The sequence below is a fragment of the Aspergillus foveolatus genome (genome assembly GCF_047715535.1).
Source record: "Aspergillus foveolatus strain CBS 279.81 unplaced genomic scaffold BDW70scaffold_48, whole genome shotgun sequence".
In the NCBI taxonomy this organism is placed as follows: domain Eukaryota; kingdom Fungi; phylum Ascomycota; class Eurotiomycetes; order Eurotiales; family Aspergillaceae; genus Aspergillus; species Aspergillus foveolatus.
In genome coordinates this window covers 125,671-143,769 of record NW_027396112.1, presented here as the reverse complement: position 1 = coordinate 143,769, position 18,099 = coordinate 125,671, and the positions used below count along the sequence as shown (strand labels likewise).

At 51.9% G+C, this 18,099-nt stretch overlaps 8 protein-coding genes across 8 annotated transcripts; 3 read left to right on the top strand and 5 right to left on the bottom strand.

The window, feature by feature from the left end:
• Positions 1–604: 604 nt before the first annotated feature.
• Positions 605–1,289, bottom strand: BDW70DRAFT_91276 (uncharacterized protein). The gene has a single exon (XM_073745183.1). The coding sequence runs from the start codon at positions 1,141–1,143 to the stop codon at positions 784–786; it is 360 nt and encodes a 119-aa protein (XP_073593512.1). The 5' UTR covers positions 1,144–1,289; the 3' UTR covers positions 605–783.
• A 529-nt stretch (positions 1,290–1,818) lies between these two features.
• On the top strand, positions 1,819–5,057 carry BDW70DRAFT_141261 (uncharacterized protein). Its single transcript, XM_073737746.1, has 2 exons — positions 1,819–4,144; positions 4,201–5,057. Exon 1 carries the CDS (start codon positions 2,514–2,516, stop codon positions 3,000–3,002), a length of 489 nt encoding a protein of 162 aa, XP_073593511.1. The 5' UTR covers positions 1,819–2,513; the 3' UTR covers positions 3,003–4,144; positions 4,201–5,057.
• A 1,558-nt stretch (positions 5,058–6,615) lies between these two features.
• On the bottom strand, positions 6,616–9,527 carry BDW70DRAFT_141259 (ATP-dependent RNA helicase DBP10). The gene has a single exon (XM_073737745.1). The coding sequence runs from the start codon at positions 9,517–9,519 to the stop codon at positions 6,709–6,711; it is 2,811 nt and encodes a 936-aa protein (XP_073593510.1). The 5' UTR covers positions 9,520–9,527; the 3' UTR covers positions 6,616–6,708.
• Positions 9,528–9,745: 218 nt separating this feature from the next.
• Positions 9,746–10,828, top strand: BDW70DRAFT_91190 (putative replication factor-a protein). Its single transcript, XM_073745180.1, has 3 exons — positions 9,746–9,807; positions 9,855–9,943; positions 10,009–10,828. Exons 1-3 carry the CDS (start codon positions 9,804–9,806, stop codon positions 10,750–10,752), a joined length of 837 nt encoding a protein of 278 aa, XP_073593509.1. The 5' UTR covers positions 9,746–9,803; the 3' UTR covers positions 10,753–10,828.
• Position 10,829: 1 nt separating this feature from the next.
• BDW70DRAFT_91202 (MATE family efflux transporter) lies at positions 10,830–13,125 on the bottom strand. Its single transcript, XM_073745181.1, has 3 exons — positions 12,223–13,125; positions 11,806–12,164; positions 10,830–11,757 (listed from the first exon to the last, which is right to left on the bottom strand). Exons 1-3 carry the CDS (start codon positions 12,923–12,925, stop codon positions 10,951–10,953), a joined length of 1,869 nt encoding a protein of 622 aa, XP_073593508.1. The 5' UTR covers positions 12,926–13,125; the 3' UTR covers positions 10,830–10,950.
• A 571-nt stretch (positions 13,126–13,696) lies between these two features.
• Positions 13,697–14,554, top strand: BDW70DRAFT_141256 (DUF202 domain-containing protein). The gene is made up of 2 exons (XM_073737744.1): positions 13,697–13,962; positions 14,024–14,554. Exons 1-2 carry the CDS (start codon positions 13,850–13,852, stop codon positions 14,445–14,447), a joined length of 537 nt encoding a protein of 178 aa, XP_073593507.1. The 5' UTR covers positions 13,697–13,849; the 3' UTR covers positions 14,448–14,554.
• idi1 (isopentenyl-diphosphate delta-isomerase IDI1) lies at positions 14,555–15,795 on the bottom strand. Its single transcript, XM_073737743.1, has 3 exons — positions 15,418–15,795; positions 14,961–15,299; positions 14,555–14,884 (listed from the first exon to the last, which is right to left on the bottom strand). The coding sequence occupies exons 1-3, from the start codon at positions 15,647–15,649 to the stop codon at positions 14,649–14,651; spliced, it is 807 nt and encodes a 268-aa protein (XP_073593506.1). The 5' UTR covers positions 15,650–15,795; the 3' UTR covers positions 14,555–14,648.
• A 696-nt stretch (positions 15,796–16,491) lies between these two features.
• Positions 16,492–17,611, bottom strand: BDW70DRAFT_152264 (putative C2H2 finger domain protein (Ezf); the record flags this gene model as incomplete). Its single annotated transcript, XM_073739411.1, has 3 exons — positions 16,492–16,525; positions 16,595–16,668; positions 16,721–17,611. The coding sequence occupies 3 exons, from the start codon at positions 17,609–17,611 to the stop codon at positions 16,492–16,494; spliced, it is 999 nt and encodes a 332-aa protein (XP_073593505.1).
• Between the last annotated feature and the right edge of the window lie 488 nt (positions 17,612–18,099).

The window sequence follows — 18,099 nt, the reverse complement described above, 5'->3', positions numbered from 1 at the left end:
CACTCGTGCATCTGAACTCTCGCTGACTCGAGCAAAGTTTAGTGCACGCTTGAACGGTCAAAAGTCGGGTTGACAACTGACGCCAGCTCAGCGGGCCAAGCACTCGATCGTCTGGAATGCCTGTGGCACGCCGCATTCTCCGCAGCAGCCCTGGTTCCCATGCATTGCAGACCGACCCCACCCATCAGATTCACACCTCGACTGTGCAGATGTTGCAATCACTGGTCCTTCGCTAGGTGGCATCAGAGGCAGCCCGCATGGGCATTCATGCTAGAAAATGATAATTCTAGAGTTTCAATGTTTAAAGCCAACCTTGAATATCGCCTTCGCTATGGCCGGTCAGTCTTTGACCCGCACAGCTCCAGACGGAGTCCGATTCCGAAGCGTGGCGGCGAGATCAAGACGAACCCTAACCTCGGCGCTTAGTGTGATATTGTCCCGCAGTAAACGATCGCTGAGAAATGGAGCTAGCGAGGTAAACTGAAGAACTTGAGTATCAAAGTGACATCTCGTTACTCCGGTGTGGCTGCAGCTACTGCAGTCTGCGGCAAGGTGGAACGAGTCTTCGAGCTTGATCACCTGAGCTCTGGACGTTCTGCCAGCATTGACGAGAATTCTCCGTCGCTCGGTTCAGCCAAGGCAACGGCTCAAGTATAGTGTCAATCGGGACAGCGGAAATATGAATCTAAAATCGACGCGGCGTCCGCGAAGGAAAGTCGTTCATACCAGGTTTTCTTATCCGCGATCGTTCGCAGAGCGTTGACGATCATGATTGCATGTAAATCAACCGCTAAACCCCAGTGGGCCCATCCCGACCAGTGAGCGACAAAAGCTCTGGTGCATCAACATCTGACCTCGGGAATTTCCTATCAGCCATGTGAGCTCTACTATTGGCCATTGCCTGGCGAACCAGGCCAATCGCAGGCGATGACAAGCAAAGAAAAAAGAGAGAGAAAGAAAGAAAAAGCAACGAAAAGGGAAAAAAAAAAGCCTTGATTCCAGAAAGTATCTAGGAAACCAATTGTTGATGTCCAATGGTCGAAGCACCAGCACTAGGCAGCCAGCCAGCCTATCAATGGGCGCAAGAGTGAGAAAACAGCGTACCCAAATGTGAGCTATGGGAATTTGAGTCTTGTGCGACATCCCTCACGCGGTGACCACAGTAAGGGGCTCGGGATGGCCTCTCCTTGTCAGTGCTATGCGATCGGTGGCCACTCGAGTGGGCAACATGACGGCGGGCATTGACCCTACGGCCGAGTCTAGGTGCTGAATCGAGAGGGGCCAAGAGAACGGCCGCGGTTCATGCAATTTGGGGATGGGGCCAACGCCAACACGATGATCTGCAGTATAGGCCTCAAAGGGTCAATAGCGTCGCACGCTAAGCTCGTCGTAACCTGAACAGGTAAAGGGGCGGGTGGATGGCGGATGACAGTGGATGATGTTAGGGTTGAAGCTGAAGATGACATGGAAGAGGCGAGTGACAGTGACGGTGATGCAGCGAGAGGCGCAGGAAGATGTGACCGGAGTGAGCTCTACATATTCGAGGTTCCTGCGAGACCATCCAAATGCCCACAGTCAGCCTAGCCCGGTAACTCGATCAACACCAGCTGCTGTGTCACCCAGACAACTGGAGCGGGATGTCACTTCAGGCGCGCTCGAAGGGCAGAAGCTCCACAGCTTGCATCATCGTACGATTGTTGTAAGTATAATGACATAGATCATGGTTAGTTGCAATTCCAAAATAGATGGAGCGATAAAAGCTGGATGGACTTTTGGCGAGGAAGGAGTTGGCCATCAAGGATGGCCCAGGACGAAGCCGCTTTTCCCACAAGCGGTTTAGCGGATCCCGTGCAGTGTCCAAATCGGGACTAGCCTCTAATAGCGCTCTATCCACGATTCCCCAGCTCATCTTGAGTTTCCTCATCTGCACAGTGACAACTGACTGACAACTGACAACTGACAGGCTTGGACCGCGCCATCTCCATTTACCGGACAATTTCGTCGATCTTCTTTCTTTTTCTGCGGTTCGTCCGTCGCTGCTTGCTCGTCACACCGTCAGCCGCTTGGCCATCCACGCTAGCTCCTCTGAACGCCATCCGGGCAGCCAGCTCTCTCACAAAGACCACGAAATTCACCGTTCCTGGCATCTGTCTTCATTGACTGGCGGGGACCGACAACCCGGTAGCACACCCATCCAAATCTTCCGGTTCCATCGCCAGAACGAAATCTTCCGAAAGGGTCTTGTCCAGGAGACCACAGACAGCTCTGTAACATATTTCTCTGTGTCCTCGCCAGGGAATCATGGTCCCGGCACTGGTGGCCCACCGTTGCAGCGCTGTGAGATCTCATCTCTCAGAATAGCACTAACCGACACCTATTCGTCTTTTCACAAGTCTTAGCGTACGCCGGGCTCGCCGTTTTTGTACGACCTGCAATGGTTCGTGGTCTGTCAGTCTAACACCAGGGAACCCTACGAAGCTCTTCAAGGTTCGACCATCTTGAGATCGTGAACGATGCTGCCTCGTTTTGCAAATACAACGTCACCCGAAAATTTTACAGAGTACAGCAGGGATAGTAAACCAGGGCAGATTCATGACTTGACTCCCAAACGGGCGCCGTCTATTGCCTCATTGAATTCAGTCAAACAGGGCTCCTCCAAGCTCTCTCGTGATTGCGCAGCGTCTCCCCGAAACAATTATACTTGCCGACAGCTTCATGTACAGAATGAAGTGCTGGCTGCGCAGGACCAAAAGTGGACCGCTCAATATGCAGAGGGCTTTTTTTCTATGATCTCACACCGTGGACGGCAAAGAAGGGATCCAATTATTGCTCTTCTTCCCGCTGAACCTACATTGTATGACGTTCAATTCTTCAGCGAGCATACCCAATCGCTCGCTAGGCACACTTTCAGGACATTGCACGAAGACTGGCATCATCCCACAACGGCCATAGCCTACCTTTGGTGGTATGGCGGAGATGCAACAGAGGATGTCGTCTCATAACGTGGTTTCCGCCGCGCTGTGCAACCATACCGCTCTCACATCATGCTCGTGATAACGTCTTATGGTAACAAAAGACGGTTGACGTACGTTGGCGCCTGCCTCCATGGCAGACGGTGAGCGCCCCAAGTTTTGTCAGTTGCGTAAGATTGTATGCCGGAAGCGAGGGGGGTTTCTCTCATAGTCCCTATACATCGGTGTGTACTGAAGGGGAATAAGGCCCATCAATAAGGCCCATCAATAAGGCCCACCATACTGCGATACATTGAGCCCTTGCAAAATCTCGACGGTACTTGCCCAATCCGGTTGTGACACTCGGCAGGAAGTTCAAAAATAGAACGTCTGTTCAACGGATCTGGTTTTTGCCCCGAGATGGAGCCCAGCAGGCCATACCTTGCGTGATTGACATGAGTTGCAAACTTTGAAGAAGTCGGTGAGTATGTGACCAGTACCAGATCTGCGGCTGCCTTCCAAGATTCTACAGACTCTAGATACTGCAACGTTCACTTAACGGGCGATGGTTTACCGTCTTTCTACTATCGAAACACAGCCGCGTCGGATCCGGCTCGGACCGTAAATGATTTACTTCCTACCATTTCTCACAAGTGAACATGGTTCGATGATCGCCTAAAACATGTGCAGTAACAAGACGCATGACGGTCCACAACCACCAACAACTGCCTTTTGCAACGGCCAAACGTGGACCAGAAGTGACTTCCTGGTAACTCCGGTGGGCATCCGCCGACTTAGGTCAACGAGGCCCGTCCGGTGTCGACGGTCAATACCCAAGCCGGTCTCCACAGCACCCCTTCAGTATCTTGGATAATAGATCTGTCCTCGCCTTGCAGGTGACTGAATTATTGTTCTCCAGAAAGTCTGTCCTTTGTTTCTCCTGTTCTCATCTCTTTCGAGTGATAGTCTAGTCAAATGGGCCACAGTGGGCCACGAAAAGCAAAAAATACTCGGTTGATCCTCGACTTATGCAACCTAATCCATCCTGCTGCTGCGCCAGGTCGGAGCACTCACTCTTTAAGCTTGACCGACTGATTTATCCGATATTCGGTCAAATTCGCGGATCTTAAGGCATGGGCTAATGCTACCGCATGAACGACACCACCTGACGAGGGACTCAACGGCTCCGCCCGGTACGCCCTTTTCTCCGGAGTCAAAAGAAAGTCCGAATCCCTTACAATATCCCTAGGTACCGAATAAGCCTATTTGAGGCGAAAAGTGACCGAAAATATCAGGCGGAACGAAGCCGATTATTGACACCGCCGCGATATCCCTCCCTTCATCTTCAATTATAGTGCGCGCTATTGCGGCCAAGATTCCTCGTTTGTCGTTCTGCGTCAGAAGTCGCCTGCATGGAATCATAAATGTTGGTGATGTGACTCGGAGAATCGGATGTGATATATTTTGTGATATGTCTCCTGCTGGACCCAATAATATCGAGACCGAGACCCCTACGCAGGCAGAACATGGGAGCCTGAAGCCTTCAGCTCCTGCATGGTGGGGTAGTCTCGGAACGTCTATTGCCCTTAGTTGCTCCTCTTGGCACGCTGAGGTATGGCCTCAAGCGATGACCATTTATTCGTCTCACGGGACTCAAGTTTCAGCTTCTATTCTACGAAGTAGATTGGGCCAGGCCACCTACCTGCCTCCTCTACTCTATCTATCCTTTACCAGACAAGCACAAGTCGCCGCCTAGTGTACATTGTAGTTCAATCTGTGCACTCCATACAATCCTGTCAATGTGATATATATTTCGTCTTCTGTAAACGCAAAGAACACCAGACGAGTCCCTGAATGTTGCTCAGTTTATTCGGTGCCAGGGCAGGGGTTGACCTCAATGCATGAATTGTCGTTGGCGGCCTCGTATACCAATGCATTGGGGGCTGAGTTTGCACTTTATCCCCCTAAAACAGATTAGAGTGACGGCTGCGTATGTTCCAGATAGCGGCTTTTGTGGCATACTGGTGATTGTTGACTCTTATCTTCAGGTCGAGGCCTATCTCGGACCGTATTTGTGTTCAATTGTTGTCACTTTGCGACACCAAGCGAGCCATTCTCGTGCCCAAATGTCACCGTTTCAAAGAGGTTTGAAACCGCGTTTCCCACCAGGCTTTCAAGCCGCACAATAAGTGATATGGCCATGCAGATCATCCGAGTTCTGCTGGGAAACCAGATGCTTACCAACGCGTTTTGTAAAAATGAAAATATGCCGATCCGCCTTGTGCTGTAGCCACAGTATCGTGTGAGATTCGAGTACCTGGGTATTTGCGTGCAACTCCTTGTCGTCTTCGACATTCTCCGTCAGCGAATTCCGCACATCATAATGGTCAACCCGCTGTGCAGCAGCAAGTCGACGCTCGTCCTCAGTGGCATGGTGAATCTGCAAGAGCATCAGCATCCTTCAGATCCCAGCTCCAGCACCTCCTGCATCTCCTCGAAATCGACTTCTATAAGCATTGACTCGCGCGGCGAGCCTCAGTAATATAGTTCTCGTCATCAACCTGTTAAACTATCGCCGGCCCACCCTACACCCCAGAAGCATCTTCTCTAGCGCATGGGACAGCACATGACTCTCGTCGATAATTTTCTCAATGGAGATGAGCTCTGCCCGAAACCGCCGAATGGCGCCCGGCGCTGAACTTAGCTTTGGCTTCGTTCTTGCTTGGCATCTCGCTAATCCGCCACAAAGTAGCTTGCGCGGTGGTGGTAGATTTCGTTGCCCAAACCCACCGAGCATTACATTGAGACACGGCCCTCGGCATGCGAGCTGAAGGATTGATTAGATGCAATGGACTGCCTGTATCTGGCCTGGATCCCTATACCACAGGATGTAGACGACGGGCAGTCAAGAGCACCATAGGCTTCGGCTTCGGCGTCGGTATAACGCAAGTTAATAGTCTGTTTAGAGTTTGTTCCGAGTCTCTCGAGCCTCGTGTCTCTATCAGGACACAAGTATCGCTTTCCAGCCCCTTTCTTCTGGCACGCTAGCATATGGTGCAGAACCAAACACGAAAACGTAGGCGTTGGGGCGAGGATGTAGTGCTGTAGTCTTCTAGGACGGCGTCAAGGTAAATCGGGAGCATGCTATCGATGTTGGTCTCGTTCTCTTGCTCGCTGTACCTTCGTGTAAGGCAACTCTGCGTGTGTTCCGTGCCTTACGTATCGAGAGGATGGATTCAAGCACTGTAGCTCGAGTAAAAAGGGGTCAGGGAGACGGAAATCAGTCAAAACAAAAAGAAAAGAAAGGTGGTAGGAAATGGAAAGGAAAAAGAGAAAGGTCGAGAGTGACAGCTTTTACACCTGCTTTGCTGTAGAATGTATTTCTGGCCTGTCGTCTGAGTAGACACAGCCTGGCAAATTCAGAATGTCCGCTTCGATACCTATATTCGCCCCGCCATTGTCTACGTCGGTGGATTCAAGATAGGCGAGGCGTTCGAGGCAACCATACTATGCATTGGGGCCAGGTTGAGATTGGGTTGTTGTGTCTGAGAAACATGCAGAACAGGATGGATAGAGAGAGAAGAGGTGTACTAGGGGTATGATATAGCCTTAGATCCTTGCCAATATACAGACGGCCAGTTGACCGATAAGACTATTATGACGAGAGATTTGCTGCGCTCTCATACTGAGGGTATTCCAGTGCTTTTGACATTGACACGATAACTATATGCAGGATACAGCCGGAAGGGGTCACCGTCTACTTCTTCCTCGACGGCCGAGCATTCTTCTCTCTCCTCTTCTGCTTCAATTTCCTCGCCTTGCGGATATCATCCGTATTCCGAATCTCACTCTTTCCTCCACTCGCCACGCCCCCAACCTTGCTAGCAGCCCTCTCCCTCGCAGCGTCGGCCTTCTTCTTCATCTTCTCATAATCCGCTCTCAACGGGTCCGCAGCCTTGGGCGCCTTCTCGCTCTTATGCCTAAACTTCTTCCCACCAAACGAACCACCAAAGCCACCAAGGTCCGCCGCCAGACCAGGCGTCTCCGCCTCGCCGACTCTCGGTAACCTGCCCACTCTCTTCCCCTTCTTCCACGCATCAAACCGGCCGCTGCGGAAAGTAGCCGCGATCTTGGCGCCGCTCTCACCGCGGACGAGTTTGGTGCCCTTGGATCCGTCCTCGTCGTTTTGGCGACTAACGTACTTCTTATGACGCTTATCCCAGCGCATGAGGGTTCTGGGTTCCCCGAACCCTTTCCCGCCTTCGTCAGCCTGTAGGTCCATTGTTGCGCTACGGGTGGCGGAGGCAAAGTTGGCGTTTGTACCGGAGTGCACACCGTATGCGCGGTCCTCGGCGAGAGAGGTGTTGGTGGGGGTGTAGGACATGAAATATTCAGGGTTTTGGAAGGAGGTTGCCGGGGTGCTGTCGGATTTGGAGTCGGATTTGGATTTTGAGGCTTTATCTGTCGTGTTATAGGAGGAAAATGTGACTTCAAGGTCGGATTCCGACGCGAGAGACATATTGTCTGGGATATTTGCGTTGTCTGCTTCTAAGTCTGAGAAGGCATCCCCGTCGGCTTCAGCTCCGTCTGTGTTTGGCGTGGCTTCTAGTTCTTCTGCCTGGGCGCGCTGCTTCTTCTTCGCTTCTAGGGTGCTCCGCACGCGTTTGATGGAGTCAAGAGCTTCATCGGGCTCACTCGCCTTGCCACCTTTACCGCCACGGCGGTTCTGCACCTCAAAGATTGTCTCCTGGGGTCGGTATCCGCCAATTCGGGCGAGCATCTTCTCGCGCTCGGCTTCCAGGTTGCTCGCCTCGTCTTGGAAGAGGGGGTGGACGGCTGTCCAGTTGTCCGAGGCAACAACCTGCTTGGCACGCTTTGCGCTTTCGGCAGAGGCCGCATTCCTTGTACGCAGATACAATTTCTCTCCCTTTGTGGATACGGCGCGTTGGGCGAAGATATCTGCATTGTCATCTAGGACTCTGCTGACCCACTCGCAGGTCTGCGAGAGTCCGTCGCGAGGCAGACTACCGACCGCGACATCTTCGGCAAAGTTGACCTGGTCTGATTCACGTCCGAGAACGAGCTTACGGCCAAGGAAGAGCTGTAAATCCAAAAGGTAGGGAGCGTCTGCGTCGCGGACAAGACTGTAACTCCAACCTTTACGTCCGGCACGGGCTGTTCGACCAACTCGGTGGACGAAGATCTTGGGTTGCGAGGGGAAATCGTAGTTGATGACGTTGGCAAGGATGGGGATATCGATACCTCGAGCTGCGACGTCTGTGACAACGAGGATGTTGGAAATGCCGGTTCTGAAGTTCTGGACCTGTATCTTTCGGGCCGTTTGATCTAGCGATCCGTACACGTAAGAGACTGCAAATCCAGCTTCGCGGAGGAGTGAATAAAGGTAGTCGACGTGGTGTTTTGTAGCTGCGAAGACGATCGTCGAGTGTTTTGTCGGGGATTCTTTCATGTTCACAGACCGTTCCATCTCTGCCCTCTTGCGCTTCTTGTTCTTCGAGTCGTCGGGGCCTTTTTCCTTTAGTCGCAGGGACGCCTCTGTCGGCCCAGTTGGCATCTTGATAACCTCATTTAGTATATAAAGCAGAGCGCCCTCCTTCTCCGCCGACTTTACCGAGAAGAACGCATTTTGCAGATCTGGTGAAATCTTGCTCTCCGTATCCAACCGAACCAGCGTGGGATCCTGCAAACCAGCCCTCGCAAATTCGACCAGAGACTTTGGCAGCGTCGCAGAGAACAGCAGTGTCTGCCTCGTAGACGGCAACCCATGCAGAATCTCCGTTAATTGGGCCGCGAAACCCATCTCGAAGAGCCGATCCGCCTCGTCAAAGACGACATATTTGATACTCGACAAGTCCAAGTTCATCTCAACCTTTAAATGCAAGAATCGACCAGGCGTCGCAATAACGATATCTGGGTTCCCAGCCATCATGCTGAACTGCTCCTCCAAGCTATCCCCACCAACCAGCAGCACAGACTTGAGATCTGTCCCCTTCCCAAGCTCCTTGACAACCTTGAGTGTTTGCAGCGCCAGCTCACGCGACGGCGACAGAATCAAACCCCGAGCCCCGAACTTCGTACTATGCGACTTCAACTTCTCAATCATCGGAATCACAAACGCAGCCGTCTTGCCTGATCCTGTCCGCGCCATACCAACAACGTCTTGGTCCTCCATGATAACGGGTATAGTCTTGCGCTGGATAGGCGTAGGAACGGAGAACCCCTTCCGCGCGATTGCCTTAAGCAGATTCGCATTTAATCCCATGGCCTGGAAACCACCACCCTTCTTCACCGTGCGGCCCTTCAGGTTCGCACTCTTCCGGTTCGCGGACGTCTGCTTCTCCGCGATGAAAGCTTCATCATCTTCGTCCGAGTCGCCTGCATTTGCTTCGCCTAGAAAATCAAGATTGACATTCGGTGCCGCCGGTACCTTCTTTCGTTTCGTTGGCTTCTGCGTCTCGGCATCGGAGTCGCTGTCATTCTGGAAAAGCGCGCCTGTGATGTCAAATTCATTCTCCGATAATGCCGGAGAGGCGGCGCGGGAAGGCATTTTTTTCTGCTTCCCGATATTCACTGAAGATTTCAATATGTCGTCTTGATCTATCAGCTCAACTTTTTTTTCCTGATAACGACGGAAAAATCCCAAGGCGGTGAGGAATGGCCGGGTCATCTGTCGTCGCCGGTGACGTTGCAAACAAGACAAACAAATCGATTGCTCCCCGCGACGCGTCGACAGAACACGTCCCGAAGAGGTAAAATGACTGCGGCCACTTGAGCTTCACTCCAATATTATTGCACAGCTTGAGCATCACCCCATACTAGAATTCAGACACCATGGGTACGGGACATCTTTCTGCCTTTTCGCTGATGATACTAACCACTCAGACTCCTACGGCGGCTACGGAGGTAACTCATATGGAAGTGGTGGTGGTGGCTTTATGCCCGGCGAGACAACCAGTCCGTCTGGAGGAAGGGTATACAATGCGTTCCACCTCCCTGCTTCCAAATCCTCAATACTGACCTTTTTTTCAATGTGCAGCAAGAATGGAACAACACAACCCTTCGCCCCGTAACAATCAAACAAATCCTCGACGCAACGCAGCCCTACCCGGAAGCAAACTTCACAATCGACGGACAAGACGTGTCCAGCATTGTCTTCATAGGCCAAGTCCGCAACATCAGCACACAAGCCACAAATGTCACATACAAGCTTGACGACGGCACGGGCGAGGTTGAAGCGAAGCAGTGGATAAATCCGTCCGAGGCGATGGACACGACCGAAGATTTCGGCAAGGAAGGGAAGGACCTGAATGGCGTGGAGATCAACGGTTATGCGAAGGTATTCGGGAAGTTGAAGAGTTTATTTGGAGACCGCAAGGTCGTTAACACGCATTGCGTGCGGCCGTTAACGGATATCAATGAGCTGCATGTTCACTTTTTGGAGGCCGCCGCGGTGCACTTGTTTCATACTAGAGGCGCGCCGGGGCCCGCTGCGGGTGCTACCGGGAAAATCGATGGTGGTGATGCGGCGATGGGAGGGCTTGATGGGGCCGGAGGTGGTGGCGGTGGTGGGTTCCCGGCGAATATGTCTGCGACTGCAAGGAGGGTCTATAACCTGCTCAGGACGGAGCCGCAGAATAATGAGGGCCTGCATGCGCAATTCATTGCGGCGAAGCTGGGTCTTCCTCCGCAGGACGTGGTGCGTGCAGGTGATGAGCTGATCAATGCTGGCATGGTGTTCTCGACCGTGGACGATCAGACCTGGGTTATTTTGGAGTATTAGTTGATGAGCCAAAACTACTATCTTGAGATTAAGATGAAGAATTCGCACACTGCTACTCTGAAACACTTTAATACTTTTATATCTAACGTGCAGTTCACGTGTCTGCAAAAGTGTGCAACTCATATTAACCATAGCCATCAATCATCTCATCATCAAGCATATATACTCTCTCACACACACAAACCGATAATATCCAGCCTATGCCGCCGCATTCCTCCTAACAGCATCTTCAACAGACCGATTCCAATCCGTCTGCGTCAAAAATACCGCCTCAATCACACTTACCAAGCAAAGCGCGATAGCGACTCCACTCCACAGCCCGAACAGACCCCAATGAAGCCCAAATGCCGTGCCAAAACTAATCGGCATCGCAATGGCATAGTAGCAGAAAAGCTGAACATAACCTCCAATCTCCTGCCTTCCAAGCCCGCGCAATATCCCGTTACAGTTTGTGGCAAGGGCGTCGAAGAGCTGGAACGCTGCACAGAAGGGGAGGACTTGCGCGACGAGCTCAATAACTTCAACTTCCGACGTGAAGAGTCGGGGTATGTAGTACCGCAACGAGGAGATGAGGATCATGTTAAGGATGCCGACGACGACGGCACCGCACATTGCGACCTTGGCTGTTGTTTTGGCCGCGTCGACGAGCGTGGCGCCAATTAGGTTAGCGACGCGGGTGCTGGAGGATATGGAAAGTGTGAAGGGAATTTGGAAGGTAATCGAAGATACGGTGGCTAAAACAGACTGAGCAGCTAGAGGGGTGGTGCCGAGGTAGGATGAGCCTAGAGTTAAGACTTCGAACGCAAGGCATTCGGCCTCAACCATCAGGAGACCAGGGAGGGCAAGTCGGATCATTGGGCCCCAGTTGTTGAAGGCGCGTCTCGTTAAGCCGTTCCAGCATTCTGAGCCGTCGACAAAGTATACGTAGAGGAAGAGGAATAGGGGCATGAGGTTGTCCGTAATCGCCACGGCAATAGGAGCGCCAATATATCCCCAACCAAATTGCTGTAACCAAATGTTAGTTGAGTCTCACACCAACCCCATGGAACGTACCCAGACGAAAAGCCAGTTCATAAATGCATTGAGCGGGGCGCAGATCAGCAGTACATATAGAGACGCTGAAAAAATCCCCTGCGCTTGAACATATCGTTTGCCACCCTCGAAAGCAGCGTATCCTGGAGTCCCCAGAATAACCACTTTCAGATACAGACCAGCCAGCTCAGCGACCTCCCTTTCCGGCACAATTTTGATTAGGACCTTATCGGCAAAGAACCAAAGCAAAGCAATTGGAATAGTGATGACCCATAAGAAAAAGATCATTCTCTGCATCTGCAGACCCACGAGCTTTTTCTTCCCAGAGCCATATGCTTGAGCACAAAGCGTGTCCAAACTCGTCGCCAGACCCTGATAGACTGCCAGCATAAATCTTAGCATCTCAACAGCAAAGGAAGAACATTCTCCAGTACACACCTGCATAACCCGTTATGCTCGCGCTCATACTCGCAAGACTAACCGCACCCAGCTCTGTCTTACCCAAATGACCGAGGGTAAAGATGCTAGCCACAGTCAAAGAATACTGAAGCAGAAACGTGACCACTAGAGGGGCCGCGTTTTTCCCAATAACAACCGCTTCACGTCTCCACGTCGTATGAATCAGTCCTGCAATGACGGCTTCTTCCCATTTCCGATCAATGTCTTCAGCATTGGCCGCACTATGCCCGGAGCTCCTCCGTCTAGCCAGCAAAGAGGTGGTTTCATCTGCAGGAGCGCGCGACCCTCTTCGAGATCGAGTTAACGTGGCCGGGTCAAGGAAGTGATTATCGGTCAGCAATTCCCTCTCATCTTCAATCGCCTGCTCCCGCTCCCTCCACGTCAGTCCCTCACTATTCTCCGGCTGGTACGGGTAAGGAACGACTGTTGCATGCGATACGGTAGTGAAGAAGCTTGGACGCTGATAAGAGCCAGCTAATGAGTGCGGAGCGGTGCCCGGCTGGCTACGTACGGGACGGATTGTTGAATTCTCAGATGCCTCATCGTCAGCCGTGGAAGCCGAATCCGCATCGTCAGCGTATTGCTCCAGGTCACGGGCAATTGCCCTTTCGGCAAGCGGCGAGCTGCGACGAGAATAAGATCGGTCCTCCGGCGCGCTGAGCGCAGTACCGTCACGGGTCATTATTGGTTGGGGGAGAAGGTGATTTCAAGGTCGTTAGTCACTATTGTCGCGATATCCTCATCGCGGTGGTGCAATACACCGGTTTGGGTGGTATCGAAGCAGGACCACCGAAGTGGAAGAGCCAAAGACAGACAGAGAGGGAGTTGGAGAAGGAAAGGTGTCGCATAAGCTCAAGTGGTAGTCCAATATTTGCATCGCGCTCGACAAGACTTTGCCTTTGACCGTTTCCGTAGTTAGACTGGGCTCTGGGCTGACGGATCCACCCGCATGTAGATATACAATTCGCAGCCATGACTCACAGCACCATCCTCACGGCGAGTTATAAACTTTGCAATGCAATTTCCTGTAATAAGGGCGCCAATGAGCAATCATCTGAAGCGTAAGCGGTATCATGGCTGTTTATGTGCGCAATCCTGTTCGCTCGTGTTGATGGTGAGAGAGGAAGGATGCCCCGCAGATCGGATCCACCACTCGCAAACCAGAAAGGCAGGCTGAGCCGGGGGAGGGGTCTGAGATCATCACGATCGAAGACGACGTCTCTGCTTCATAGCCTGGCCGTTAATCAATTGATGTCTGTCGCCACAAACAATGTCTTTCCCAGTGTTTTTGAGAAACGTGATTCTGGAAAGGGCTGTAGCTTCGACGAAAGATTTACCGAACCGGCTTAGTCTAAGAACTATGTACCTAGGGTATCACGTGGACTCTGCGGTCACCAGTCAAGCTGCATACAGCAGCATCTTGCTCAAGAGATAGCCTTGAGGCATTCTTCCAGCCACAAAATGCTCACCGATTCGCTCGTCATCCGAGGTCTGCGTAAACAGCGAATTTCCTCGGGTCGAAGGTCCAGAAGGCGGCTTATTTAGCGTCTTAAGTTGTATTGCCCAGGTCTCAGGGCCAACTGCCCAACAGAATCACATTGTCAACATGCCAGACACCACACCTACACCCTCAGGGCCAGAGTCAGGTCCAGCCCGCAGGCGACCACGATACAATCCTCTGATCAACCCAGCAAATGCGAAACCAGTCCTAGTCGAAGAGTAAGATATCCTTCCCCTCATAGCCGACCAGCCTACAAGGACTCTACTAACAACAAGAAAGGCATCTAGAATCCGACACGCACATCTTCCTGACCCGCCCATACCTCGGCGCGTTGCTCTTTGAGAACTCTGCCTCCGACGCGCGCGACCACTGCGCAAACGAACGGACGTTCCTCTCGTGGCTCCGCCTCTCAATGTATCTTGGCATCGTGTCCGTGGCCCTCATTATATCCTTTAACTTCAAGGCGCAGCCGACGCCGTTGGAGCGCCGCATGGCCCTGCCGATGGGGATTATCTTTTGGGTGCTGAGCCTGGTGAGTCTGGGTAATGGGTTGGCAAACTATGTGCGCACGGTCAAGAAGTATAGTCGCAAGGCGGCGCTTGTGCAGAGTGGGTGGAAAACGCAGATGACGTTTATTGTTGTGGGAGGTGTCATTTTGGGAAGCTGCATTGTGTTGCTTGTTACGGATGCACATAGATATTGATTGGACGGGTTCGGGACCGTGTGGTTGATCTAGGTAGGCGAGCACATGCCGAATACCATGTAATATTAATGTATCTGCTATGTTCAGAACAAGCCCGAAATAAGATGACGGATATGCTAGCCAATATATGCATCTGGGGAATAACGCTGCTATATCATCATGAAGTTATGTCCATTCGCCTCGCCTCGCTTTCCTTCGCCCTTACATCCGACGTATCTGCGTCTCCCCTTTGTACTGATCCAGCGAAGGAGAACCAAGGTGGCTCCACCACTCAAACAGCATCGAGTCGCAGATGAGCTTGAACCATGGTGTGAACTTCAGATTGGTCTGCTTGAACATCTCCTTCAGCTCGTCCGCAGACACATATCGCGTGTCGCGGACTTCGTTGAGGTTCGGCTCGAGATCGACGTCCGCCCGGATGAAGAGGATATAGTCAACTAGCAAGGAGCGTTTTGTCAGCCACTGTACACCAACCAGCCAATCCGGCCCGAAAACAACCCAGGTACTGCTTACTCTCATGCTCTCCCCACTTCCCATCACTAGGCGCCTTATAATGAATCCTTGTAAAGAACTCAAAGTTCTCAATAGGCACCTGCTCCGGCTTAATCCCCAGCTCGTGGTTCAATTTCCTCTGCGCTGCGCGCTTTACACCCAGGATCGCCGCGTCCAGCTGCGATCCCGTTTCGCCAGGGATCCCTAGCGGGTGCGAGCAGCAGGTATTCGTCCACATGTCCGGGAAGGTGATTTTCTCGGAGGCGCGCTGTTGTAGGAGGAGGCGGTTCCGGGAGTCAAAAAGAAAAACGGAGAAGGCGCGATGTAGGAGGCCGCGATCGATGTTTGTCATTAAATGGCCTGTACAATATTAACATTAGATCGGGGACGGCAATACAATGCTTCCATTATAATTAGGGATTATGCTTATGATAGCGGGGAAGGGAGGGGTTGAGGGGTTGGAGGGAAGGACACGAACATGTCTTCTTGCTAGCGCTCCCAATCGGCTTATCATCATCATCCAAGACGATGCAGACCTCATCCATAAGACGGACCTGCTCCTCATCGTAGCCGGCGAGATCGTTGCTGTTCGTGGCGGAGGTAGTAGTCGCCTGGGGAAGAACTTCCCGGGCTAGAGAGGTATCGACGTCGGGGAAGATATCAGCGACATTGTCGGCCGTTATCCTGGTAATTGTCTTTGTGGCGCTCATCGTTGTGTCTTTAATCTTCAAGCTCAAAGCGATTAGGAATAATTCGCCTCCTGACGGTCTCTTAAGTTTGACGATCGGGGATCGGGGCGATATTTCAGGGACTCCCTCTAAAGCGGTGAACCCCAGCAGAATCGAGCTATGCTGGATTTTACCCCGTACTCGTGGGAATTTATAACATATCTCCAAGCCGACAAAGAGGGGTTGCTAGCGGAATGTGACTTGGAAGATCCCCGTATTGGGCTGGACGTTTCTCGGAGACCGACCAACATGCTTATGCGTGTGGAATTTTTCTTTTTCTCGTAATTCGTGTTCCCAGTTACTCCGTCCCGGCCCAAGTGTTCGCCGCTCGTAATGACTCCGCTTCTGGATTTGACTGCAGAGGCGGGGAAGGGGCGGTTCAACGCGGTATAAGTAGGCGAGAGCCAAGTGAACCTTCGAATATGCGTTCATGGAGCAAGTAAGATGGGCTCGAAAGACAAAAAGATAGATTTATATTCCCCAATCAACGCGATGGCGCCGAAACGTGCTTGTTGTATCCTTGCATGGGCCTGCCATGTTGATACCATGTTCTATAGGCAGCCCTTTATGCTATGGCCCCTTCTAATGGTATATCAAATGACTCAAAGCAAACAGAGCTGGTGCTACACAAAACCATGCGACGCAGAATGCAAGCAAAAAGCCTCCCTAGACCGTACATAACTCATGAAATGTACACTGCGGGCCTCCCAATATCAAATGAAATGAACGTCAACACAGGTCCTGCTCAACGATGCTTCGCTACTCATAGGGCTCAGGCGGTGTATTGTTCATATGGAGGACGGTCATCAGTGGCTCTAATCGCGTCACTTAACCTCCGACCGGTTCGTCTGCATCCGTCTGATATATGCCTTTCGATTGTCAGCCAGAGGCGATCTCGAGTCCACGAAGATAGAGTGGTTGGCCTACCTTGCAAGCGTATCCTGCCGAGTGAAGCGGCTTCCGCACTCTTCACATCCATATTTCCGAATCCCTCGATGGACCTGCTCAATATTAGCGACACGAAGGGAGTCGGGTGAGGGTTCGGAGGCTTACACTATCCACATGCCTCTTCAGATCCGTCTTCCGCCCAAGCGCTTTCCCGCAAATTTCGCATGCATATGACTTTCTGTTACTGGGGTTATGCCTCTTCATATGTTCCCGACAATTTGATCGTCGCGTAAATCGAGCGCCGCATATAGTGCATTCCCGTCCGCTCGCAGGCGGAATCCTTGGCTGCTCATGATCCGCCGGAGTATTGTTACTGGTCCACTGGGAGAAGTCTCCGACTGAATACGTTAAAGGCCCTGAAAAGTTGGACTCAAGATCATGGTCCATCAATGCCGGTTCGCTAGTATCGTCTTCTTCGGAATATTCGAGCTTGGGCCAGAACGCATTCGGCCCATGCTGTGCCACCGGGGCGAAGAGCGGCACAGACGCGGGCTTTGCGTGCTCTGTATACTGTCCATCTAGATACTCAGTGTCGGGTTCTTCCTTAATCATGACGTCGGCGTCTGAACGAGGTGTATTCGGCAGAAGGTTGTACATTTGAGGGTTCATCGTATCCGGGATCGTCTTGAGATCTAAAGCTGATCCCCGACTCGACGTAGCACTCGTTGCTTGTGGACCGCAATAACTAAGGGGCGATGTGGAAACGTCAGAACCGATATAGGGCTCGCATAATGTAGCTGGCGTCATCTGGCTTGTGTTAAATGAGTAGCCGAGTGGTACTGTCGTAGGTATCAACTGGCCAGTCCAATCAGTAGGGTAAAGTTCGGTCGACGACTGCGGTCGCTCGTAGTTGTTGGAAGGCCCTGTTTCGCAATATGAAATTCCCAGGCCAGAATTTGCTGCGTGAAATGGAGAGTTCGGCGCAATTTGTGAAGGGTACGGGTAGGCTGGATACGTCCGCTGCTCGACATCGTCCGAACAAGCAGAATAATGCATGGCGATGAGAAATGTAGGGCGTATTGGGGAAACTGATGAAGTAGAATAATAAGGATCAGATAGCACCCTGCGGCGAGAGTGTTGCCTGCGGCCAGACTTTTCGGTGTTCGCAGGGTAATGTTTCAATAGTCGATTGATTTGCGAGCACAAGAGGCGTACAGAAATAGAGTAATAATCTAGAGCACTGCAGGGACTTAAGAAGAAATGTTCTGATATAAGAATAGTTCGCAACGGACTCTTTGACAGCAGCTCAGACGATCAGCCAGGTACAAACCAGTGACAATTAAATGAAAGTCTCCTTGAAGTAAGAAGAAACCTAGGCGGCAACTCAACACCTTGCCTGGCAAGGCAGAATCGAACGAAATGGTCTTGCATGAGTGTAGCAGAAGAAGCAGGGAAGAGAAGTGGGCTGCCATGACTGAAGAGAAGGTGAATGGGGGTGTGGTGTGTGGGAGGAGGTACCTGGTTGCTACGCAGGGCCGGGGCTT

What these genes read in the sequence shown, in the direction of transcription:
- BDW70DRAFT_141259 (XM_073737745.1), bottom strand. Translation starts at nt 9,519, where the DNA reads ATGCCTTCCCGCGCCGCCTCTCCGGCATTATCGGAGAATGAATTTGAC.
- BDW70DRAFT_91190 (XM_073745180.1), top strand. An exon ending in CCAGTCCGTCTGGAGGAAGG is followed by an intron (nt 9,944 to 10,008) that starts GTATACAATGCG and finishes TTCAATGTGCAG; the next exon opens with CAAGAATGGAACAACACAAC.
- BDW70DRAFT_141261 (XM_073737746.1), top strand. Translation starts at nt 2,514, where the DNA reads ATGCTGCCTCGTTTTGCAAATACAACGTCACCCGAAAATTTTACAGAG.
- idi1 (XM_073737743.1), bottom strand. Translation starts at nt 15,649, where the DNA reads ATGAGCGCCACAAAGACAATTACCAGGATAACGGCCGACAATGTCGCT. An exon ending in GAGCGCTAGCAAGAAGACAT is followed by an intron (nt 15,300 to 15,417) that starts GTTCGTGTCCTT and finishes AATATTGTACAG; the next exon opens with GCCATTTAATGACAAACATC. An exon ending in GAAGTGGGGAGAGCATGAGA is followed by an intron (nt 14,885 to 14,960) that starts GTAAGCAGTACC and finishes GCTCCTTGCTAG; the next exon opens with TTGACTATATCCTCTTCATC.
- BDW70DRAFT_91202 (XM_073745181.1), bottom strand. Translation starts at nt 12,925, where the DNA reads ATGACCCGTGACGGTACTGCGCTCAGCGCGCCGGAGGACCGATCTTAT. An exon ending in GAGCATAACGGGTTATGCAG is followed by an intron (nt 12,165 to 12,222) that starts GTGTGTACTGGA and finishes TTATGCTGGCAG; the next exon opens with TCTATCAGGGTCTGGCGACG. An exon ending in TGAACTGGCTTTTCGTCTGG is followed by an intron (nt 11,758 to 11,805) that starts GTACGTTCCATG and finishes ATTTGGTTACAG; the next exon opens with CAATTTGGTTGGGGATATAT.
- BDW70DRAFT_141256 (XM_073737744.1), top strand. Translation starts at nt 13,850, where the DNA reads ATGCCAGACACCACACCTACACCCTCAGGGCCAGAGTCAGGTCCAGCC. An exon ending in AAACCAGTCCTAGTCGAAGA is followed by an intron (nt 13,963 to 14,023) that starts GTAAGATATCCT and finishes ACAACAAGAAAG; the next exon opens with GCATCTAGAATCCGACACGC.
- BDW70DRAFT_91276 (XM_073745183.1), bottom strand. Translation starts at nt 1,143, where the DNA reads ATGTCGCACAAGACTCAAATTCCCATAGCTCACATTTGGGTACGCTGT.